Source organism: Accipiter gentilis, chromosome 20 (assembly GCF_929443795.1).
Source record: "Accipiter gentilis chromosome 20, bAccGen1.1, whole genome shotgun sequence".
Classification (NCBI taxonomy): Eukaryota; Metazoa; Chordata; class Aves; order Accipitriformes; family Accipitridae; genus Astur; species Astur gentilis.
In genome coordinates, this window is record NC_064899.1 from 3,969,150 (window position 1) to 3,993,851 (window position 24,702).

Sequence of the window (24,702 nt, forward strand, 5' to 3'; positions counted from 1 at the left end):
AGGCTGGATGGCACATGGCATTAAAACCTGATTTGAATATCAAGAGAGATACTCACCAGCTCTTTTAACCATGTGTTTCAAAAGGGCTTAATGTCTCAATCCAAAGCCAAGTAGCCCCCTGGAGCACTGTTGCCCCTTTGCAAAACTCTCTGCCATTGCTGCTGGGCGAGTCGCCCTCCAAGCAGCGTTCTCCTTCCACGCTGGTGTGCTCCCGTGGGGCTGGAAACCACCCCCTCCCTGTGAATGTAAATGATCTTTTGAAGAAGCGGTATTTATCAGTAACTGGGAAGCTCTCCGAGATGACGTCTCTGTGCTCTTCACCACCCGATCACCTTCCCCTTTATTTCAGAGCCTGCCTGGACACCATGAGACTCTCAGGAATGGATGGACTAAGGGCACCTGTGGCTCCTTCAGGTCCATGCATGCAATGAGAAGGGTGAGGAAAAGCACTTCTAAAACTAAAGAGTGTGACTTGAACTCTTGAAATTACAGACTCTTTGTTCAGGTTTTCTGACTACAAGATAATCACCATAGATGAATTTTAAATACCCAAAAGAAAATTGTCTTTTAAAAGAGTAGCTCAATTTCTTAATGTATTGGATTCTACCATATTGCCTCCAAAATCCATTTAATATGCAATTTGATACTATTATTCCATAGTAATTAGAGTGTTATCTAATAATAACCAGTATGTTATTTGGTGCTCAGATGATGTTAATGTTGTGCCTATGTAAGCTAGAGTGCAGATCCTGCCCAAAACTACCTTCCAAGATGACAACCTTCTCAATTCACGTCAGAGAGCGTTTTGAATCAGAATAGCTTTTTCCCCAACTGTCAAACTATTTTTAGTCAGTGAGTGAAGAACAGCAGTCCTTAGTCTTCTAACCCCAGTGAAAGGGATCATGAAAAAGAGGTTTAAGGCAAAAGTAAACTCAGACAATGGTCATGCCTTCTTAAAATAACAGCAAAGACACCTGCATATCCTGATATTATCAGAGTGCCACATCAAAGAACAGTTTACCCACTAAATCACACAAATAATGCAGGAGGAGATGACTAACAACAGAAGGCAGTAACAGTGGTACTTTCGAATTTCATTCAGCATTAGCCCTGCAAACACTCCCTAAATCATTGAGACGTAGATTGTGGTCATTGCCTATGGTCCTTGGTAGTAGTCTGGTATCGTTAAAATTACTCGTAACTTTGCTGTTAATTTCTGTTGGATTGAGGTGGAGACGTAACTCCTGCCAGATGAAATCACACATAGGAATTTAAGCCAGGGCAACTAATTTCTAGATGATCTTGGGTCTCCCCAAAGGTAGTCCTCCCTGCTTTCTTTATGAGACTTCAAACATTCAGAGCTCTGGAGCTTTAAAATAGCATGTTGGTCCTCTGTAAGCTCTTTGCAACGTGGAACACTAAGTGGCCTTGAGCCGCAGCCAGAGAGTTTACTTTTCAGCAGGGTCTTATGCTGCAGGGAGCCTTGCCAAAACCACATTATTCAGCAATAGCTTTGTGCTGCTTACTCCTTCTCATTCAAATGCCTATGTCTGACATTTGGTGTGGGTGGCTGTAATAAGCTGACTCCACCGTCTTCCCTGTCTATTTTACTCTCAAGTATTCTCAGCAATAGTGGAGTAAACCATGCTGCCAAAGGGAGTTACGCTGACACTACCCAAGAGAAGTGCCATAGCAAAATATGACAGGGAGAGGAAAGCGAAGACAAGGAACATGTTAGACAAGGCTTAGGATTTACCAGCAAGGCAAAGCAGCTACTGAACAATATACACAACTCAGCTACGATGTATGAGATTTCCTCTGGGTCAAAACAATGGAAGCAGCTGAAAGCCTATGTAGAAGCAAAAGCATAGAAGAAACAAGGTAAAAAGAATGCCTCTTTTTTATACTCAGTAATGTGAGAAATGTACAATTTTTTGTTTGTTTGAATGGGATGCCAAACTGTATCCAGCTGACTTGACTAGGAAATGCCAAAGTAGACGGTATTACTCCAGGTGGGCGACAGACAAAAATAAGCTGAAGTCATCAGCTAGCTGTTTGTTTGGTACAGTTCAGCTGTAGCATTAAGGTTTGTAAACAGTTTTTTAAAAGCAAACTATTCTAGCACAAAGAAAGAAATTAACTGGAGGTATTTTTGAGTTTTCTTGTATTTGAAACAGCAGCTACAGTTACACATCCTAATAAAGGAAGGTATTTGGGAAACATTAAATACAGGTAAATACTATTTTACAATGGTGGCAAGTCATTTACAATCTAAATGTATATAGCTTTCCACATGAGATCTGCAATAAAGAAATCCATAACCTCACAAATAATTAAATGAAGAATAAAAAAAGTTCATCCATCAAAATTTTGGGGGATATGCAAGAATATTCTTGCTAGGTCTCTTGTCTCTTTCAGTAATGCTAAATATTAAACTGGTCTTATTTAATTTCCTTTCTCTTTTCTATACTGCTTGTGGAGACGGTTTGGAAAGAATCCAGCAATAAGATGTTCCTGTTCTGACTGGGGGTTGGGTTTTTTCCCTGCTGCTGTCACAGAAGTTGTTCTGTTTTATTTGTTTAATTTGGTTGTGGATGTCATTATTGCTTACTATAAAATGGGCTTTTTCATGTTTCTAGTATACCTCTTTCTTTGCTATTCTTCACATCTTTTTTCTTTTGTAAGGAACTGAGCTGCTGCCCACAGACTTAATCCTACTGTTACAAATCCCCAAAGGATCTCTATTTTAGGGAACTCTTATTTTAGTTCAGCATATCTTACGTAACAGTTCAGGCCTCCTATAGAGAGATTATTTTTTTAACTGCAAATTTTCTGTATGTATTAAGAAGGTTTAAGAAGAGTACCACAGTAAAGAGTTTATGCTGTGGCTGAGACTTACGGTCTACTTCTTGGTGGAAGCCAGTGTATGTTGCCAGCTGCACTCAGAGAAGAAATAGGCTTATACCATCTATGAAGCCAATTCTAGCACCACAGTTAGCAGAGGGGTAATGGACAAGGGCTTTAGTAGTCCTGGTCTTCCTCGCTGAGGAAGGCTGATGCAAGGTCAAGCCAGAAACGGAGAGCTGCATCTTGTCGGGGAGCAAGGACCAAACGCAGAAGACAGGAGCTAGCATCAACAAGCGGGAGTCTGAGGAGCTGGTCACCTGGAGAGTAGCTGTGGAGCAGGCATAAATATATTTCTTGTTTCAAGCAGGTATTTGCAAGGGCAGCCAGGTCTAAGCAACTCTAAAGGCTTGTTCGTTAGGTAGACTTATGAGCATCAGCTGAGAGGGATTTGTTCCAAATGAATGGATCTAGTTTATGTGATTAATAAACTGAAAAAGATCTTGAGGCTGATCTGTTGACTTATTAGAGTAAAATGCTACCTTTTTTTCTTTTAGAAAACAGCAAAGGGGACTCATGAATTTGAGTGCTGTAATAAAAGCCACTTAGTTCCTTGATTTTCGATACTAAAATACAGTTTTTATGGTGGAGCTTGCATACTCTGAGAGTTCTTTGGGATGTTTTATTATTTCAGTAACCCAACTGCAGGCTGCTTCTCTTGATGTCTTGACCTTAATAGCACGCTACATCACCAAGTACATCTGACTACAAAAGACGCCTCTCACTGGATTCGAAGCCAGGCTTGCAGGTTTGCCATCTGTACAGCTGAGGGTGGTCTCTCCCCGCTCCTTGGTGGGTGCGCAGATGAGCTTTTATCACAGAACCTAGCAAATGTGATGGATACAGACATGTCAGATTCCCCAGGCAGAACGTTGCAATTCATCACTTGACTTCATCTTGGTCGCTTCTCCTGGCAACTCCATACGGTGGGTTTGCCTCTCGCTGTTGGTCTTTTTTCTACCTTATTACTCCCAGGTGGTCAGGCGGATTCATGATCTTCCTCACTAACGAGGAGGTCCCAACAGTTCAAAGGAGAAGCTGGTGGCCCTGCCACCAACTGCATGCTTCTCAACTGAGACCTGTGTCAACAAACCCTACTAGTAGGAATTTTTCCCTGAAAAAACCCAGCCTGATGTTGCAGGCCAGAAGCTGTTGCGTAGCCCATAGGCCAGGTACTTCCCTTCATCAGGTAACCCAGCTCAGGGGCCGTTTCACAACTGGGTTCAGATAACTTCAGCCGTCTACCGATAGCAATGAATTCATTCACACTAACAGAGTGTCAGGTTTAGCAGCAGCAGCAACCATGCCGTTTTACATAAGCAAAATGCTACTGTTTTTCCTGCGATCTTATGAAAACAAGAAAACAGTTGTTTCCTTCTTTACAGTATAATAAAAATGCATACATCTTTTGCAGATTTAATGTAAGATCTGGAGCAGTAACTCTAATTCTAAACTTTCTCTGTAAGCTGAACAAACCCTGAATATTCAAGCAATCAATAAAGGAAGTATGTATTTGATACTATGGGTAGAGAAGATGGGGCAACCCGCATGGGTATGTTTCTTAAATTTCTGTCTCACAAAACTGCTGGTGTTTTGCATATAGTATCATTATTTGGTTTCTGCAGACCCCTGTTTCCTCTCCTGTTTTTTTAAATGTGGAAACTGGAAAGGAAAAAAGGCATGAAACATACAAATTGTTCAGGGACATTTAGTTAATTAATCGAGCCACTAAGAGTGTTCTTGGTCCGGGCAACAGTCAGTACCAAGTATTGCTGGCTTACTCTGACACACTAATTGATGAGAATGTTGTTTTACTGAGAGCACTCTGAAAAAAATTTTTCTATATACATTTTCTGATTAGGGGACATGAGCTGCTCTTTGTTTAATAACAAAAAAAATTGGCTACATCATACTGTAACCTCTTTTAATAAATACTTTTATCAAATGCATAGGCAATATATTTATTCATTTTAACCTTTATGCATTTTCAAATGTGCAAACTAAGCTTAGTCAGAAAAACCATGGAACAGGTTTCTAAAGGTGCCTTTGTTTTTTCTTTTTTGTGAAGATTTGTTATTTTAATAGTTTAGATTGGTGCACCATGAAAAAATAGTGTCAGGTTTTTAATTTGCAAACAGCCATAATTTTTACCAGTGATTTATAGCTTATATTGATATGATTCACACACACTCAATTTTCTGTTCAGGGGCCTAAAAAAAACCACCCACCGCACCAAAGCCACAACCTACATATTTTCCTTACTCATTTAAAAAAGGAACATAGCATGCTGGAACTGCCTTTTTGCTTGACAGCCAGCAGCATGCCAATTTAGAGCTCACTTAGCAAAATATAAAACTGAAAACTGTAAAAGAGGAAAACAGCATGTATATGTACCTGTCTTTATGTACAAGGTAGGAGATGATAGATCTTTCTACGAATACTTCTCCAAAAACTCTAACAAATTCAAAGATGCTAGAGGGAAAAAACCCCACACAAGTAATACTTAATTACAGAAGTACATAACGGATATTGTAGTGCCCATTTGACTTTTACTGGTGGGTTTCCCCCATCTATTTTCTTCTGAATGGTATTCCCCTATAGTCACAAGTAGAATTGGTCACCCAAAGGTTTCAAATCGTACTCCTGAAAACTTTGGAGCAATTTTCAAGTAGTGCACTGTAATTAGTTTAGCAAAGAAGATAACAACTGCTGGCAAGCACCAAGATGCATTAAATAAGGTAAAACCAATCAAAATATTTTTTCATGTTGTTCGATCGGTTCTTTTCCTATCAAAACCTCAGCTGCTAGCATCCTTTACCAGAAAGTACCAAGTGCAGAAATATTTCAGACCTACAAAATATGATCTCTCGTATTACAGTGGATGTCTTTGTTGTGCATTTTCATTAACTTTTTAAAGGACACTAAAGTTGCTTCAGCTCAAAATGAGTGAAAAATTAACCCAAATGAAACTGTACATAAGAAGAAGTTCTTACTTGTAAATTTACATGAAAAAAGACTGAACATTCCAAACAACCCTGAACTCTCCACCTCCTCCTCATAAACAGTAATAATAAAATAGAGCAAAGTCTTTTAGAAGGGAATAATCTGTATGTCCCTCAGGAATCACGGTCCAGTTTCCTACACAAAGCTGTATGCAATGAACACTGACGCATTTTATCACTCTGTATGCATGTAAATCCTTCACAGTCTTCCAGGTCAAAAAGTTTTGCTTTGCAAAGATGCTTAACTCTTCTGAGTCAGAATCGCAAAATACCATGTGCTGCTGCTGCTTCACTGTGTGCTTTGTAATGCTTTCAAAGTCTGAGCCTGGGGAGAAAATAGTTAAAGAATTATAAGCGCTTTGGGCAAAAGTATATTAAGCTGCAATATTTTCTTTGGTTTTCATATCTACTAATTCATTTTTTCCTGTTGTTTGTGTGATTAATTTTTTTAAATCCATATTGGGATACATGCTCTTATTTGTAATGACAAAGTTGAATAGTTGTACCTTACACTTAGAAAAGGACACGGGGAACTTACAGTAGTAAGTTAACGCTGTTGAACTCATTCCAGGTTGAATCAGCATCCCAGAGACGTGTTCTTACAAAACTATAAGTTATTCTTATACCACAGAATTGCATTACAGTAAAAGTAGTGCTCACTGATCTTCTTCATTCACGTTTACATGATTTGGGGTTCACCTTGGTACCTTGGGGTTGAGAATTAGAATTTCAATTTTGTTTTCAGCTAGGAGGCTGAATCTCACCTCTCCCGTAGGTATAGGAGCTATACAGCCTTCCCCCTGGAAATAACGGCAATGGGAGAACTAGATTTCTAAGTGAAATAGTCTCAGCTATTAACAGATCTGGTACAGGACAACAGGCACTGCTTTGGGTTTTTACTGTAGACTTCAGTGATAGCTGTCTGAGTACTTTGCAGATGGAAGTTTGAAAATACAAGCTTTAGGTGTTTGGGGAGTAATACAAAGATCTTGGGTTTACATGTCTAACTTCTGCCAAAGCCCCATTAAAAAAAACCCCAAACCTTAAAAAGTAACATGACTGTTTCAATATCTTCAAGAAAAGTAAACAGCTGCTCCATTTTTTTCTGGATAGATACATCTACCTTGCTTGATCTTAATATACAGTGACTTTTTTTCTGAATATGTTGATATGGTTCTTTCAAACTAACTTCAGAAATTCAACAGAATCCCGTGGACATTCTTCTTAGCATCTGTAATTTCAGTATTTTTGTAATTTGTGCTCATATATTTATTATTTGCCAATACTGAAAAGCAAGATGCTGCCTCTAAAGCTGTTGCAAAGGGCAACTGTCCTAAGATGGAAAATATAGCATTGTCAATGGATATGAGTGATCATGTATGGACCAAGCTCTAAATTAAAGTAATTATGGCTAACATACTATACTCAAATGCCAATGCAAAATAGTGGAAGCAGCTGTGTGCAAAAAAAAAAGTAAACACTGCATTGTTGTTTTATCTAATGTACTTAATAGTTTATGTAAATCTGTTGTTCAGAAATGTTACATACTTCGAGCAAATGAGACTAATTTTTTTTATTTACACATACGTATTACAATATGGAACTGAGTATACAAATCCCAAAGGGGCCTGTTTGTTTTGAGGGATCTGTTTGTTTAAAAATGGATCATCCCAGAAAAAAAAGTTCATCACTTCCACAGTCTTTAGAAAGCAAACTTCAGGACCTTATGCTCAAGCCCTTTTGTCTTTTGAACTTGGTAGTACTTGGAAAAAAAAATAATAATTGTTTAATCTACAGTATTCTAGACATATTCGTATAAATTCTTATGGCACTTTCATTATACCTGTTTCTTTTTCCTTTAATGTTAAATTATTGAGTGTTTTTGCATGCTCTTTGACAGTCCCTAAACCCCTGTTTTTTATTTGCAAGCTAAAACTATTCTTTGTATTTCTGCAACCTGGAAGGCAATGACTAATACACAACCCGTTTGCCACACTTGATCTTATGAAGTGTGTCATGGAACTTTCAATTATTTCCAGATACTATGTAACTGGTATACTACTATATATCGACACTAAACCCCAAAATACTCCTTTCCAAGAAAATAAATTTCACATATGCTTGCAATATATTGTTAACAAGAGGCAGAGAGAAACCTCATTTTTAGAAGTAGTTTACATAAAGGCTGAACTGATGAATATTCCCTTGAACCACCTTTATCAATTCAACTACATCATATATCTAATTTGAAGATTATGAACTTCTTCCAGTTGTTCTTGGGGGGGTGGGGGTGGTGTGTGCATTGGCCAGAGAGAGTGGACTTTTCTGTTGAATATATTTATTCAGCTGATGACATTTGGAATACTTTATTTCAGTTAATGCTGATGACATTTGGAATACTTTATTTCAGTTAATGCAAACACAAAGTTTTATCAGGAAAATCACTACTTTGGGTATTTAGTTTTGGTCTTTTTGTGATGCAGAGAAAAAAATTTTAGTCATATGATTGACACAAGCCCCATCTGTAAGCAGATAAATACCAAATGAAAAAGATTGCACCTGTTTTTTCAAGTTCACATGGCAAGTGTTACTGTAATGCAGCCTGAAATATGACAACATGGCATGGTTTTCATCTAATAATTCTTGTGAAAGGCAATACAATTTTCTGTTTAGGAACTTTCTGTTACAAAGAAACAGTTCCAAATAGAGCAAGCATAGAATTTGCAAATTTCATTTCACAACTCAGGTACACTTCATGTATTTTGCAGTGTCATTGTGTTCATCGTTAAGATGATGAACATCATCATGAAGACTTAGGTCTAGGTTGCAACTTCACCTACGTTTAAAGCTCTATGGAATTATTCTGCTCTGTATTTCTCTGAAGCGTTATGAAACGGTCAGCCAACACAACTCTCCCATGAAGCTGCTAAGAGAAGGCAAATGTGGGTAACCAACAAACAAAAAAAGAACCTTATCTTAAAAGACAGGCGACTGTAATGATTCTTGAATGCTACTCAATCTACATTATTTTAATTACAAGAACATGGGAAACAGGTGGGTATATTTCAAGTGGACTAGCTCTTTGAACAGGAGTAATTCTGAAATGGCCAATGTGAAACAAGAATGGATTTTGAGACAAACCTGTCGGTCAAACAGTTGTTCAAACAAAGAGATTTTTGTCAAAGGAGGTGTCATTGTGAAGGGCAATCCAACACAGATTTAATCCACAAGAAGAGCAGTGATTCAGAAAAAATTAAGGTAATGCTTTTTTTGTTTGGTTTTTTTTTTTTTTTTCAAACATTCATGATGATACTTTGTTGTGACTCAAGGACAAAAGAAACAGAAAAAACTTGTGTACAAAAATGTCCATTGGTTTTACGTGACTTCAAAGTTTCATGATGTTGCAAATTACTTATCATTGCCATTTTAACCTTTTATAGGTTTTACTACCTGACCTCCACCTTTAAAATGTTCTCCCTGTACTGTTTGATACGCTAAATACATGGATTATTTTTTTAAAATTATGTTAATTCAAATTCCTTTACTGTCAGCATGCTTGAGTTATTTCCCCCCAGCACCACTCGCATTACTCAGAGAAAGTGTATTTTTATGAGGGAAATTCCAGAAAGAAGACAAATACTTTTCCATTTTCAGGCTCAATTTCAAGGTGAACACCCTCCAAAATGCTTAGGCTTCAGTGGCCTTTTTTCTACCAGAAGACAGATTCCCTCCTTCTCACTGTTCTCAGCATTCTAATAGCATTGGGCGTGCTTCACTCCGAGCAGCATATAGTTTTGAAAGGTTTATTTATCATTTACTCTGTGTGCGGGTTTCTATCCTGTCTGGAGTTTAATGAAGGTGCCTCACAACTTGGTGACGCATTTTTTGCTCCTGGAAGAGAGATTTCCAGCCTCAGACACGCTCCATACGACGGCTGTCAGGTACTGACAGGCATCCTGACAGCACTGGGCTTCCTCACAAGTATGGAGCATCTGACGACTGAAAACCAACGCTATTATTTCCCCCCCCCCCCTCTGTTTGGGAGGTTCTGGCTTCTCAGAACCTTCTTCTTCTCAGTTGGCTTGGGGGTTTTCAGTGAACTCCTTTTATTTCACGTGAATTCAAGTACTGATTTGGCACTTGACTGGAAGCTCGCTGCGTTACACGCACAAAAAAAAGAAGAATCCCCGAGCCACAAACCCCGAGGCACAAACCAAACACAACCCTTCCCTGCCCGGCTCGGAGGATTTCAGAGGAGGCTCCCTCCGGCCCCGCAGGTGACGTTCCCGCCATCGCCCCCTCACGAAGCCGCCCCGGGGACGATCGCGCCCCGACGCCCGCCATCCCGCTCGCCAGGGCCACCGCGGCCGGGCGCGGGGGGAGCGGGGAAAGCCCGCTGCGCACTCAGGGGTCACGTGCCTCTCCCTCTCCCCTCTCCGCCCGGCATTGGTATCGCCCCCCTCCTCGCCAAGCAGCCATAGGGACGACGACGACGACGACGACGACGACGACGGCGGCGGCGGGAGGGTGGGGGGGGATATTTTTTACGCGCCCCGCCTCCGGCGCCAGCGCGCATGCGCGGAAGGCCGTGGCCCGCCGCTGCGCGTACGTACCGACGCAATTTCCGGCGTGATGCCGGTGAGGCGGAAGCGCCGGGGGAGCCGCGGAAGGCCCCGGGGCCGCGGCGATGGCGGAGCAGGGCGCCTGCCGTCCGCCGTTGTAGCCGCGGCGCCTGGTGGGCGGTGAAAGGGCGGCCCGCCGAGCATGAGCGGCGAGCGGCGGGCGGGGAGGGAGGCGGCGGCGGCGGCGGCGGCGGCGGCGGCGGCGGCGGCGGCGGCGGCGGCCGCCTCCTCTGCCTCCTGCGCTCGGCGGGGCGCGGCTGCTGCCCGGGGTCCGGCGGGACGGAGGATGCCGGCAAGGTGAGTGTAGGCCTCGGCTGCCCTGCGCCGTGTGGGTACGGCTGGCGGTCGTGCTGCACGGAGCCCTGGGCCGTCCGTCCGTGAGGAGCGGGGCTGGGAGTGGTGGGGAGGAGGCGGGCAGCGCTGCTCCAGTGGGGCGGCTCGGTACGGCAGGGCTCGAGTGGGAAGGGAGGGTGACTTCTGGGCGAAAAGGGGTCTGTGGGGAGGCTTTAACCTGAGGGTAGAAAGCAGAATTGTCCAGAGCACGAATGCGGCAACTGCAAAGCAACTCGTGATTTAGGTGCGGGGGTGTGTGTGTGTGTGTTCATCAATTTAAGGTAAATATCCCTGAGGCACATTCTAAGCCTTTGGGCAGCTTATTGGAATGGGTCGCGGAAGGTCTTGTCTCATTGCAACCTAGAAATCGTATTGGAAGGAACAAAGATTGTGGGTTTTCAGTTAAGCGATAGTCCTTGCGTGGTGGAAAGTTTTATGGAGCGCCAGGTGAGTTTGTAAAAATGCTTCTCTTGCAGGACTGATACTTGGTTCGTTGGGATTTCTGCTAATCCTCAGTTTTTTAGGTGATAATGCCCCTTGAGAAGAGCAAGCATTCACTCAGGGCGCTAATTATCGTGCCGGTTGTGTTTGAGGAACTGGCACAGATTAGCCTCAGTAAGAAACGAAATTGGCTTGCCAAGGAGATGAGAGAAAATAGCTTGGGTGCTGTGTTGTCTTATGAAACTATTCTGGATTTTGTTCCTGCTTTTGAATAAGTTAAGTGCCTCTGAATTCTCAGAATATAACAACATTACTATTGACGTATTGTAATTTTCTTAAAACGTATGGGTTTTGTCTTCCGTGGGAGATACTCTTCATATATTTCTCCATTCTTCAAAGCCAGGATAATTTTCAAGGGTGGAAGACAGAACCAGCCAGCCTTTCTGCAGGTGCAGAACAGACACAGAAAAAAGAAAGCGTTGCCACACAGTTGATGAAGCATGAAAAGGAAGTTGGTGTTCCTTCTAATGAACTTGGCGCAGCAAGCGCAGCTACTGACCAGAAAGAGCAATCTACATCGGAAATAAGAAGAGACTATGTATACAGCAGTACTGGGAGACCTGAGAAGACGGATATGATTAAATCACTTGTGACAGATCAGGATGCCTCTAGAAATTGTGAACTATATCTACCTGTGTCTAGTAGTTGTTCAGCAATGGAGTCATCTGAGGACAGGTGAGGATTATTTTTTTTTTATATATAGTAACAACTTTTCTATAGAAAGGGAGGGGTACTTTCAGTTTGGCAAATGGAATTTCTTGGCATAATTTCATATATGTTCGTGTCTTAGTGAAATAGGTCTAAACGTCAAATCTTAAACTTTGAAGGCCACCTTCACCCTTTAGATATATGGCATATTTTTATAGTTTATTATTAGTGGTTGTCTTTCTCCATCTAAGGGAATGACTGATGCAACATTAAGCTCTTAAGGGTAGGATGCAGGCATGGGAAACCAAGAATTGAAGGCAGGTACTCTGGTAGCTTGGTTTTAACCTTGTGAACACTTTGGTAGGTGCAGTGCTGACAAAGGCTTTTTTTAATCCTAACATTTCAGCTTTTTCTTTGTCTGTTTTTTCTAAACCTCCTGCTACAGGCTGACGTAAAAATTTAGTTGTGCGATTCAGATTTGAGAGTAGAAGTCTTTACAAGAATATTTGGGATCTGGAGGAAGAAAAGAATATGAAGGTTTTAAAAAAAAGATATTCCAAACTTCTGAAAACAAAATTAATGCCCATTGAGAGTGGCTTTATATGGCTGAAGAATACATTAATGAAGTAAGAGAAGAAAGTGATTTCTAATTAATCCTTTTTCTATAGGTAGCCAGTGGACTGTTTTGGATGACATCCAAAATCTACAATAAGTGCTGACTTAGTGAAAAAGTCACTAAAAATAAGTACGTGTTTTCAAGGATGCTTTGAAAACCTTATTTCATGCCTGAAGTACTCTGTAATTCAATTAAATAAGCACTGGCACAATCTAATATGTTAATGAGTTTTTTTAATATTAACGTACATTTAATGTTAATACACAGATACGCTTAATACATATTTATATGAATTTCGTATGTTGGCAAGAGTGTGGTACATAGGGATCTTTATCCTGAATTTTTAAATTAGCTGCTCTTTGGCATACTAATTCTATTTGATCTAATATGCCCTTACATGACCTATTAATAGCAATGAGTTTAGTCTGACATAAAAAATTTAAGTATGCATCCCTTCATGATAATAAATGGAAGACTTTCAGCATTGTTTTTGCTTTCGTATGGTATCTTCAATACTGGGAGTTCTAGTCCTGCAAATCTATTGGTATAAATCTATATTTTTGCCCATAGTCCTTTCCCTTCTTTCCGGCTTAGTTTTGCTTGCTGTCGTCTTAACTTGTTGGGGTTTAGGTTTTTTGGCAGGGTGGGATTTTTTTGTTTGTTTGTTTTTAAAATGCAGGCCCGGGATACTCTTAAAATCTGACATCCTGTTTTGTTTTTTTTCCCTTCATGTCTTTGGTTCAGCAGAATCTGATTTACTAGTTCAACAGTTTAAGTGTTTACACACAACATTATGCACTATTTTATTTTTTCTTTTGTGCATGAATTTAATTATTCTTTTCCATCTGTTATTCTATTTTCAATCTGTTGTCAAATATTAATGTGAAGATTAGTGGGGAAAGGCTTTAGTTTCCACATTCTTGTTTCCACAGATTTACTTAACAGTTGCTATGCTAGAACAGTATTAAGGTGCACTTTCAACTTTCAAATGAGAGTGCCTGTGCAGATGGATTGCACCTCTTGGCTACCTTGATTTCAGAACAACTCAGTTAAATTGCAGTACTTTGTTTACCCTGGATGCTAATCTGTCAGATTCTGAATCTATTGGTTCTATTTTGTCAACTCCCAGAAAGAAGATGGGGTAATATCTGCAGAAAGAACATGACGCTACTTACTCTATGCCAAATCTCTTTTTTTCAGCAACCTCGCTAGTTTACCAAGTTGAGCACTTTCTCTCCTTGTGCATTATAACCAAAATGTATTTGAGGAGGTGTCCCAAAGTATTGCTTCCCCCTGCCCCACTGCCTCCCATGGGATCGCTTGTAGAAGCAGGTTTGTTCATGCTCGGGGTGAGGCTGTTGCTTTATATTTTAAATACTTAACTTATAGATAAGCTAGGCTGGAGATTGCTGCTGTCAGATACTGAGGTTTTTGGCGGGGGGGGGGGGGGTGGGTTCGTAGTATTTTCAAGGTTAAGTGTTCTTGAAACTCTTCACAAACCTTAATGGACCTTAATCTCTGCTGAAAAAAAAGATTATGCATGGAAATTGGGGTTTGTCCAGTGCCACGCTGTAACAAGGATAAGGATTTGGGATAAGTATTTCTGTGATTTTTCTCCTCAGCAGGTAGTAATCCATAAATAGAGTACTGTGTTTAATATCTACTGCATCTATTGTTTCTCTTTTAATCAAGAATTATTTGGTATTGTTATGAATTGGATTTCAAGCAGCTACTTGAGCACTCAGGAAAGCCAGTTTGAAAGTTAAAGGTTTGAAACTTGAGTAAAAAATAAACTGTAGTTTCATATGACTGCATAGTAGATGACAGTTTCCTGGTATTAACCTATATTTGTCTTTATACTAAATTTTTTGTTGTTGTTCTCAAGGGACATATATGCAAATGGGTTAGAAATGTTACTTTAAAAAAGTAAGCTGTTTTTGATATAAAGAAAAAGAAATACAGAGCCACAATTTACCAGTGTATTTTAGCTTTAATGAGAGTAATCTAACTACCAGCTGGTAACATTAAACCCTTTCTTGCAGTTTTCCTAACTGCTTGTTCTCTCTTAGTAGGGTAAGGTGGGGCAGAGTCACTGCCTTAATTTCTTCCTGGTCTTTTGCAAGCACACTGTGGTTTGGCGGTTTTTGAGTAGTAGATTAGAAGCTACTAATAGTAGTGGACAATGAATAGTAACCTTACGTGGTTTTTTTTCTGCACATGTAATTTCTTCAAAATACAAACTTTCAATGTAACCTTCTTTTAATGGTTAGCCGAAATTATTTACGAATATGTTTGGTGGTGTATGTTTTATTTGAAGTATTTTAGCTGTGAAACTGTGATTTTAAAGTTTATTTGCTAGATGTAATTATATGACAAATGCCACTCAATCACATTTAAAGGAGTGTGCAATTTACTGTCTGTTTCTGAATGCTGTATGGACCTCCATTCTCAACAGTAACGTTCACACCCTCGCTTTGAGATCTCTTCTTGATAATGCTAGGCTATGCATAGAAACAATATCCTTTTACGCCATCATTTCCTCCCTCATGGTCATAGCTTGAGTTCAGAATGTCTGTATAAAGGCTCAGATGGGGATATTTGACTCTTAAGACAGTGTACCCTGACCAAAAAGCCTGTTTTATTTGAGGAAGAAATGTTTATCTGGATTTCAGTTAGCCCGTAGGCTGCAGTTTGGAGCACACGTAGAATTTTTTGTTTTCCTTGAGTTCATAACATTCAAACCAGCAGCAGATAGCTGGCTACTTTTCATCATGATATTCTGGTCATTACTAGGCAGCTTGCTTAGCCCCAGTGGAGCGTAGATATAAAGCTCTGGCAAGTAATGCATTCTTAGTTGTACGCATAGGTTGCAGTATTCATATACTCAGCAAATAAAGCATTTTTGCTTGTGTCTTTTGCGAATTCATCCTGTAAAATTTAAAAATGCAAAGCGACTTTAGTACTCTGTAGTCTCCATACACCCAGAAAAAGAGAAATTCAGGCAGTGATTCATAACCAGTGTAGGTGTCATAGGTAGGAAAGGGGAAGAGTTGAGAGGTTTTTTTAAAAACTTTTTTTATTGATAACTCCTGTTGGGTTTATGAAAATGTGTAAGATGAAAAGCAAATGGAGTTGAAAAAAATACTTGGAGAAAGACTTAAGTAGTTGTAAACAGGGGAAAAGGTAAATGCCTACAAGATTTGTGCTGTTACATGAAGTACGTGTTGATTTTTATTGCAGTGAGGAGGACATGTATCGTGATGCAGAAGAAATTGAGAGAGAGAAAATACTACTTTGTGAGACAAGCTCTTCAGGTACATTTGAACTTTGTTTGGCATTTTAAGTACAATATTACAATTCATTGTAGCACTTAATTTGTCATGATTTGACACCCTTGTTTCCAAGTACACTGTGTGGTTTAATTCACAAAAAGATCAATTTTACATAAACCTAGTTGCTCTTAGTATATTTTTTTCCCCCATGTTTCTATAGTTACTTTACAAAGAATGTGAATCCTTTGGAAAGTAGTCATATAACCTATGAGTGTTGTGCTTGAAAATTATTGATTTATAGTCATTACAGCAGCATCTGTTGCTGGGATCCCTTGATAACCTTAGTGCTATCTGTTTTGGAACGAAGGCTGTTGGGATTCCAAGAGAAAACCGTATTTCTTCTTTCTACCATTTTTTTCTGGCTTATTCAGAAAGACCTATTATCTTTCTCCCTTATTGCCTGGCTGCTGAAAGAAGAAGAGAAACTTTGGTCAAATATTTTTCTGATTGCTAAGAAAATGAAGACTACTTTGCTAATTTCTACTCTTTGCCAATTAATATTTTACAGAAGAGAGGAGAAGAGTGTTCTTTATTTTGTTGGACTACATCATTATTTTGTTCACTTGTCATTTTCAGAGCAAGCTGCAGGTTTTTTGCCTCCCATACTAGTAATTACTTTATAGCTATAGGTTGTTTTGCCAGTCTGGTTTGGCACCAATGTTATTTTAAAGTGATGTAGTTTATTTAGAAAGTCAGTGCTTTTTCTATGTTGTTCTGTTTCACAGTTGTCCTTATGTTACATATTCTATTTTGACAGAATATAAACTAAGTGTTTCACCTGAAATGGACATCATGGAGTACTGCACAAAAGAATGGAGAGGAAATACACCAGTAGCAAAAAGGATGAGAAAAGTATCAGTTCTCTTTTTGTCGAATTTTGTTGGGCTTTTTCTTTTCATTTGTATGTTTAGTAGGTGATTTCCTATGGGAACAGTCTTTAAAGCAGGAAATGCAATAGCAGTGTTTTCCAGTGTCTGATCTTAAAAGTGGCTGATAACTGGAAAATGGTTTTGTTCGTACTTGTTCAAAATGTGTTTTTTAGTAAGGCCACTTGTTCATAGTGTAGGGTTTTGGTTAATACTGTTCTTCATTACTGTTTTCAATTCAAGTTTTAAATTTAGTTTATTACCATAAAATGGTAATTTTTGTGGGCTGTTGGAATGGCAGAGCAGATAATCAAACTTTTTGGCAGAGGGCAAATAACTGAAGTTGGTGAATTGCATGATTTTTAAGATGGGGAGCTTTAGTGGGTAGGCTCAGTTTTTCTTAAATTATTCCTGAATTCTTATTTTTTTGTAGGTTTTGGACTAGTTTTCTTATATTAATCTTGAGCTACAATGGTAGAAAATAGTTCATAAGGCTGGTTGGGGTTTTTTTGTTGTTTTGGTGTTTCAGCACAATTTGAAAATTTAGTGGTATGTATGAGTAAACCTAAAAAATACTTTCTGTAAATCAAAAGATCCATGTATCACCTTCAAGAGATTAGTAAGACAAATACAGATGCACAGGCATTGGCTCTTGCTAGGTTAGCTGAAGAGATGTACTGAGTTTCGGAAGTTATATTTCAACACTGGTGCTTCTGCTAAAAGCATATGTATGGGAACAGCAGGGAGGGGACAAATGTGCTGAGGCATGTGTCAAGATATTTCAGTGCAAACGCAAATTTTCCCTGAGGCAAAAACAAACTACATGTGACGCATATTGAGTAAATGGAATAAACTATTGCTGAAACCTCTTGTAAGCATGATACATTTTTAGATTTACAGTCTTGTGTGTATATGTTGGGGTTTTTTTTTAAACTTAAGTAGGTTAGCTACCCACATTTCAATGATATTTCTGCACTGTCATCAAATAAACACCACAACCAATTATCTACTTAGTTTTCTTTGGTTTCTTGCTTGTTATTCAGCAGAACTAAAGGAAGTTTTTTTTAAAAGCATAATTTGTGACAAAAGCATTTGAACTTCCAAAATGGGATAGTGGATCAACCCCCTCTTTTTTTTTTAATAGCATTAGCATTTGGATACTAATATTCTAGTATCTCTTATGATACCAGTGCATGACCTTAAAATGTTTTATTAATGCTTTCATGTTATTTGGATTTTGTGTTTTTCTAGGGATATGAAGCAGTTGCTCAGAAGTTTGCATCTATAAGGAGAGTACGAGGTGACAACTATTGTGCTCTCAGAGCAACTCTTTTCCAGGCACTAAGCCAAGCTAGCCAGTTACCAAGCTGGCTGCAGAGTGAGGATTTTACTATGGTAGGTGTCAGACTCTGATCTTCTGACAGTAGAGGAATGTTGGTTCTAACCTATTTGATAATTTTATGATCTCATTTCTGTATTATAGTGTATACGCTCACTTTGCAATATCCCTTGAATTGAGAAGTGGTAGTGTTCAGTTTTGTAGGTTTACAGTGATTCTTTCAACGTGCAATTGAGTCCAGGTACCCTTAGTTTCCAGTTTGTAATGTATGTTACTGTACTGCTGACTGTAATGTAACTTGTCTGTCTTCATCTTGCCCTCTTGGTTTCTTCTTAACTGCATGTAATATGGCAGCAAGAGGTTTCCCACGGACAGCTGGTAGTAACAAAAAATACAGACAGCTTACTCTAAGCACACTTGGAAAAAACCACCAGCTTTTCAAAATTATCATATGTATTCTTGTGTGCCATATATGGTTTCTCTAGAAAGTGGATTAACAAATTGGGTGCTGCAGGCTTTTCAGAATGTGTGTATTCCTTGTGTCTTAAATGTTACTTAAAATAAGTGTAAGAAAACTCCAACCTGAGATGAAGAACGGTTCTTATGGGGCACTGATGGATAAGCAAAGCAAGGTGTCCTACTAAGAGTAGAAGAAAAATATTCCAGAAATTCTCTTGCGTCAATAAAGTCCATTTGGTGATATCAGTGAACATGGAAGAAACATGTAAGAAGCTGCCTATACAAAAGTGGCCCACTTCAGGGAAGTAAGGTTCCAGTTGTCCAGGGTGCTGCTGGAAATGTAAATGATGAATGTCTGATGCAGACTCTGTGTTTTAGGCTAGTGGTCCAGGTAGAATCACACTGCTCTTACTATCTTCTTGTATAACTTCAGAGGTGATCTTAAAATTTATCATTGTGGTCACTATCATTAAGTAAACGTCTGCTGATATGTTTTTTTAATTACTGATAAAAATATCTCTGTGAAGAGTTTCTTACTGCACCAGTACTTTTTAAAAAGTTTTCTGTTTTATAAAAAAAAAAATTCTCCCAGCTGACAACCATCTTCACGTTATCAGACTATAGAAGATACTTTCCCAGTGCTCCTTTAAAGAACATGCAAACTTTTAAAAATTACGTACTTTGCAGTTTTTCATGATGTTCACCTATTTTTTCCTACTGATTTATAGAGGAAAATGTATTATATGGTAATTAACATTTTTCTGAAAACGGTGTACATCTATAAAATGAACTGATTGAAATGATAAACTGTTAATGCATCAAAGCAGAGGGCAGGTAAGAGAAATATGTGTGGCAACAGCTAGCAGTACAACTTTAACAAAAGTTTTTGGGTTTTTTTGTTTTGTTTTTCATTGAAAACAGTGTTTACATGTGCATTTCTAATTGTAGAAGTTGCTGGAATATAATCTTTGATTATTTAGTTCTATATGTCCAATTAGCATAGGATACCAGGCAGAGATGGGGGAAGGCCTTTGTATATCTGACAAATACTTGGTTGCCTATGAAGAGGACATACTACTAATTTGATAAAATGTAAACTGGCTGCTAATGGCATACGTGCTGCTTTAGCCAAATATTTAATTCATTGTGAGACACGAGGTTGCTCTTCCAGTTCTAGTGGTAAAATAAGTTAATAAATGAGGGTAAAAAAATAGGCATGCAAGTGCCAGGATGTCCTTCAAGAGAAGTGTAAAAGCTCTTATCTGAGCAGGTATAGCATGCGAGCAGTAAAAGAGACAGTTCTGAGGCTAAAGTATGATCTGGTGCATCAACTAATCCCCAGGCTGCTTTCCTCTTTAGCAGAAAACCAGTCCCATAGTGTTTTAATTATGTACCCTGAAAAGAAAACACAGTTTGTGTGTTCTGGACTAAGTAGTTTGCACTCTGCCAAGACTTCTGGGTTATCTGGTGGATGTCATGACATCTTTAACCTTCTCCTGGTTCAGGGACGCTCTCAAACTTAGTCACTGTCCTCTGATGCTGGAGGGTTTTTTAATTTAAAAAAAAAACAAAAACAAAAAACTTAAAAAAAAAAATAAAGAATCGCCATGAGTAACTTAGAGTGATTAATTTTTCCAGTGCTTACGTATTGGTTAGATCTAGTAATAGACCACTATTCTGACTGTTATCCAGCAAGTATTATAAAGAGCCAGTTGTGTTCAGTTACAGTCACCTTAGTACAACATCTGTTCAGAAGAACATAAGAGGGATCGTTTTAAGGTGCAAAATCTTAAAAATAAATAAATAAAATAAAATAATAACGTGCAAGTTGGTGGCTTTTCCTTTCAAGATTTTTGACTTAAGCTGCTGTTTCTTCTCTCAACTTCCAGCTTCCTGAAAACTTGCTGAGCAAATATGACTGGATCAAGCAGTGGCAGCTAAAGCAGAAACTGGGCAGGAAGATGGGAGAAATAAGTGATGAAATTAAAGAATATTTAATACTTCTAAGGAAGAAGGTTAGAAAAGTATTTGTTTATTCTTGGTCACTTGCAAATAAGAAAAATGACAAAGAATTTTGAATGTGGTGAATTTAGTATAAGGATGCTTTCACTAGTGAAAAAAAGTCACTTTTCTGTATGTATACTACAAAAAAACCCACAAAAAACCAAACCAAACCCAAGAAAAGAACGTCTATTCAGGTCTGTGGGAGTTTTCTGGTCTTCCGCTGCTTCCATTAGCCTGATGCTGGAATTAATTTTTGAGCTCTGCAGAAAACTATTAGTTAGACAGGTTTCAGTGAAGAAATTAATGTAATGGAGTAACATTTTGCCTCTGTTATTTCTTGTATTTATTTGAAGGAGTGATGTATAATATGCATACATGCTGTTGCTACCTTGGACAGGTCATGGAAAGAAAAAATAAAACAAACAACCCAACCCAGAATAATGCTGAAGTAATTTCAAAAGAGTAGTTTTTCTTCCACATTTATATGTTTTTATTCTGGGTTAATGTAACAGGAAAATGTGCCCTTTAGGTGTCGTAGTATATTACCTAGCCCCATCTTCCCCCTCCTTGAAACTCTGGAACCTATTTTAAAACTCTTCAGTTGTTCCTGTCTTACTGTGTATGCATATTCTCTTTCTTGAAGGCTTTTAAGAATAATTTTAAAGGCTGCATTCATGCAGTTTCTGAGGGCAGGAATGAAACATGCATTCCGAGTAACTGAAATGTAAAAAATATGAAGGATGTAGGATTAATGATACAGTAAACAAATAAGTTATTATCTTATTGCTTATTGTCCCATGACACTTTTTTTTTGCCACCTTGCAACAGTTTCCAACATGCCCTCCTTTTGCTTTGCTTAAGGACTAATTTAACTCAACTTGACCTTGATAGGACTACAGCTGTGGAAACGTTCCTGAGTGTTTTTAAAAGGGCACAAATCCCTTCATAAATTAAATTCTGAGTGCCTGGCAATTCACAAGTGGTTTTTTGCAGGTCTTGCACGGTGAGGGCTATTGATATATGTTGTATGTGGTGGTGTCTTTTTTTTTTTTTTTGTAGTGGAAGAATATAAGCGAAATCAAGGGTCCTATTGAGAAACAAGAAGCTTGTGATAAATTGTTTAAAAATGAAGAGGAGGAATATAGTCTCTATGAAGCACTGAAATTTTTGATGCTTAATACTGCCATTGAATTATACAATGATGATAAAAATGGAAGGAGAGTTCCTGTCTTCTCATGGTTACTGTTTGCACGGGATACATCTAGCAACCCTTGTCAGTTAATGCATAATCACTTGAATCATATTGGTCACAGCGGAGGCCTTGAACAAGTAAGGAGAGATTGTTTTTACAGTGTTACTTTCCTGTTTGGGAGGTTTTTGTTTCAAGTGGTGACTTTTTTGCTGGCTAGTTTAGTCAATAAGTAATGTTGTATATTTTTGTGCTGACTAGATTTATTTATTTTGGTAATATTCTTTGTAGATTGTTATTTAGAACAGGATATGTTTGCCACTGTAGTAGACGAGACTTTCCAGCTTCTTTCTCTGAATTCTGTCTGGTATCAACAGCCTTTGTAAGGGCTTTCAGTCTGCTTCTTACTTGGCCAGGGATTTCAGAGTACCCTTTAAGAGAGAAAGGATCAGTGCCTGAAACCCGTTCTTGTCTGGTTTAGTGACTTAATGGGTTGAAGACTGATGCAAGAGAATGTCTTTCCTACCTGTTTGTGGCAGTAGGAAAGTGGGATTCCCTGTATAAAGTAGCTTTTCTTTAGGACTAATATCCTACTGTGCCATTGTTGGGTCTGACGAGCTCCATGGTGAAAGCATGGTATCTTAGAGGTGTTTGAGCAGCAAGTTAAGAATGGCTTGAATGATTGAGATGCTGAACTGGAGATGCTCATGTATATGCATTCTCATTTACTTTTCTGCATATTTTTTTCTTTGAAAAATTACGTCTGATAGGTATTAGTTTAGTATTTTTATGAGAAATATCTTGCAAAAGGTATGTTTAATTTTACATATTGTATTTCTGCTTTTTTTCCAATGTAGGTAGAAATGTTCCTCCTTGCTTATGCTCTGCAGTATACCATCCAAGTGTATCGATTGTATAAATACAGTACTGATGAATTCATCACACTTTATCCCAATGAACCAGAGGAGGACTGGCCTGTGGTGACTCTCATAACTGAAGATGACAGACATTACAATATTCCAGTCAGAATGTGCCAAGAGACTATGCTGTAAACAAGTGATTTTTAGCAGACAAACCGATGCTCCTTATTGAGGTTTCCAGTGCTATTTTGAAACAGGACAATGATGAAATCTGTTACTAAATCTACAACAACTTGAAATCCCCGTTTTAGAAGTTTACGTCTGAACTAATATATCAAATAGGTACTAGCTTAAAGAGTAAAAATTTTGCAAGTATGGCTTCTGTTGCCCAGGAAAAGAAAAAAAAGGAAACTTCCGCAATCCTTGTTTTTTTTTTTTTTTTTTGAAAGGCTTACTCTCAATAGGAATGCAAAACCTATAGATTTCTTTCTTTTAAGAAGATAGGTGAGACTCTGTAGTGAGACATGAGCTGACCTTCTGCTCCCTGAAATGATGAGATAATGATGAATTGAAATTTCTGGAAAAGTAAGCTGGCAGTGTCCTGACTGATATTTGTAATGGTGTTTAGAAGCAATTTGTACAAATTTTGGGTCTCAGGAAACAATATAATTCTTTTGCAGTTGGAATTTAATGCCTCCATGGTTTATGCTATAAGAGAGATGTTATTTAAAGTTTTCTAATGCTTTTGGTTTTTTTTCTGACATGACTATCTCTTATTTAGATCCAGCCAGTCATCTGTTACACTGGAATTAAAGAGCTCTTCCCCTTTCAACCCCTTGAGAGCATCATGGCAAAGAGGCTTGATAGTAAGGGAGTATAAAAGTTGTTTGTTAGTAGGTTACAAATTCAAAACCTACACAAAATTCCCTCTTCAGTTGTGATAGCTGGTACGAGATAACCATGTGCCCGCTAACTTCCCTGCATGTTCATATTGCTGTTCCTGTAAGGTTTAATCCTTGCTCGCAGCTGCTGTGGAGAACATCAGGATTTTAATTTGTCTGGGGAGTGCAGTAGATGGAAGTAAACTTCTGGTGCAACTTCTCCACTCTTGGGAGGAGTATGTGGGAGGTTCTGTTTCTGTTTAGAATTATTCATTATGCTTTAAATTGAAGGAATACAGAATATTTCAGATGCTGGGAGTGCTGACGTACCAAAAGAAAAAAAAACCAACCCCAAAAAATCCTTCTCCTTTTAGCTTAAAGTGGAAGTATGTCCTACAGATGAGTCTGGGAACAAGAGACTGAAGGTTGATTTAAAGCAAATGCTGGTCATAGATCACTTGGCTTCTCTTGGAAGCCCTTCTTGTATAAAAGGGATAAGATTATAAAAACTACTTTTCAAATTTTGTGGAGGAATTGACATGCAAAACTTCAAATTCTCTTGTTTTGTTCTACTTAAAATTAATTTGTTAACTTTTCTTCTGTTGCGAAAGGTAATTACACAATGAGAATATGTATTTACTATGTTCTAAAACTTGTTTTAGACACATCTTTGTGAGGTCTGTCGTACTCAGTGTTACACTTACCATGTCTGCCTTTTAAAACAACTAGGTTGATCTGTTACTGAAAATTTCTGGGAGCTACAAGGTAATGAAAAATAAACCAATTCATCTGGCAATATTTTGTTTCTTGTTTTATGGCCTGTTTTCTCTCTAGCTTTGTATTTTTGAGTTTTTAATTTTGAAATCCTTGTTCAAGTTAGTTAGTGAAAGCTGCGAAGCATAGTAACCTATGTAAAACAAGTAATTATGGGCTTGCTACTTGCACATGGACAGCAAAAAAAATTTCCCTGAGTTACTATTGTCCAAGTAACGCTGAAGGGGAAAGAAAAATAAGTAACTTTTGCAACTCACTGAACTCTTCTATCAGAGTTGTACTTTTGATTTAAATAAGTGGAATTATTTAAGCCTTGATGTCTTCTGATTGTGATATATTCTCGAGATTAAAACTTAACACCTCTTTGAAAAG

The 24,702-nt window shown here is 38.5% G+C and overlaps 1 protein-coding gene across 5 annotated transcripts; it reads left to right on the top strand.

Annotated features, from left to right (window-relative positions):
* The first annotated feature begins 349 nt into the window (after positions 1-349).
* OTULIN (OTU deubiquitinase with linear linkage specificity) lies at positions 350-24,352 on the top strand. Of its 5 annotated transcripts, none has more exons than XM_049823892.1 (8): positions 350-1,881; positions 11,702-12,037; positions 15,867-15,940; positions 16,716-16,810; positions 18,076-18,219; positions 20,512-20,637; positions 21,686-21,955; positions 22,673-24,352. In XM_049823892.1, the coding sequence occupies exons 1-8, from the start codon at positions 1,832-1,834 to the stop codon at positions 22,865-22,867; spliced, it is 1,290 nt and encodes a 429-aa protein (XP_049679849.1). In that variant the 5' UTR covers positions 350-1,831; the 3' UTR covers positions 22,868-24,352. The 5 variants fall into 5 exon arrangements, with proteins under 5 accessions (XP_049679849.1, XP_049679846.1, XP_049679847.1 ...); XM_049823889.1 differs by lacking the exon at positions 350-1,881 and adding an exon at positions 10,466-10,825 and having other exon boundaries at positions 11,706-12,037; XM_049823891.1 differs by lacking the exon at positions 350-1,881 and adding an exon at positions 10,569-10,825.
* Positions 24,353-24,702: the final 350 nt, after the last annotated feature.

Coding starts and splice junctions, on each gene's coding strand:
- OTULIN (XM_049823889.1), top strand. CDS start 10,481: ATGCGCGGAAGGCCGTGGCCCGCCGCTGCGCGTACGTACCGACGCAAT. Junction 12,038..15,866: donor ATGGAGTCATCTGAGGACAG/GTGAGGATTATT, acceptor TTTTTATTGCAG/TGAGGAGGACATGTATCGTG. Junction 18,220..20,511: donor AGAGTGAGGATTTTACTATG/GTAGGTGTCAGA, acceptor CTCAACTTCCAG/CTTCCTGAAAACTTGCTGAG.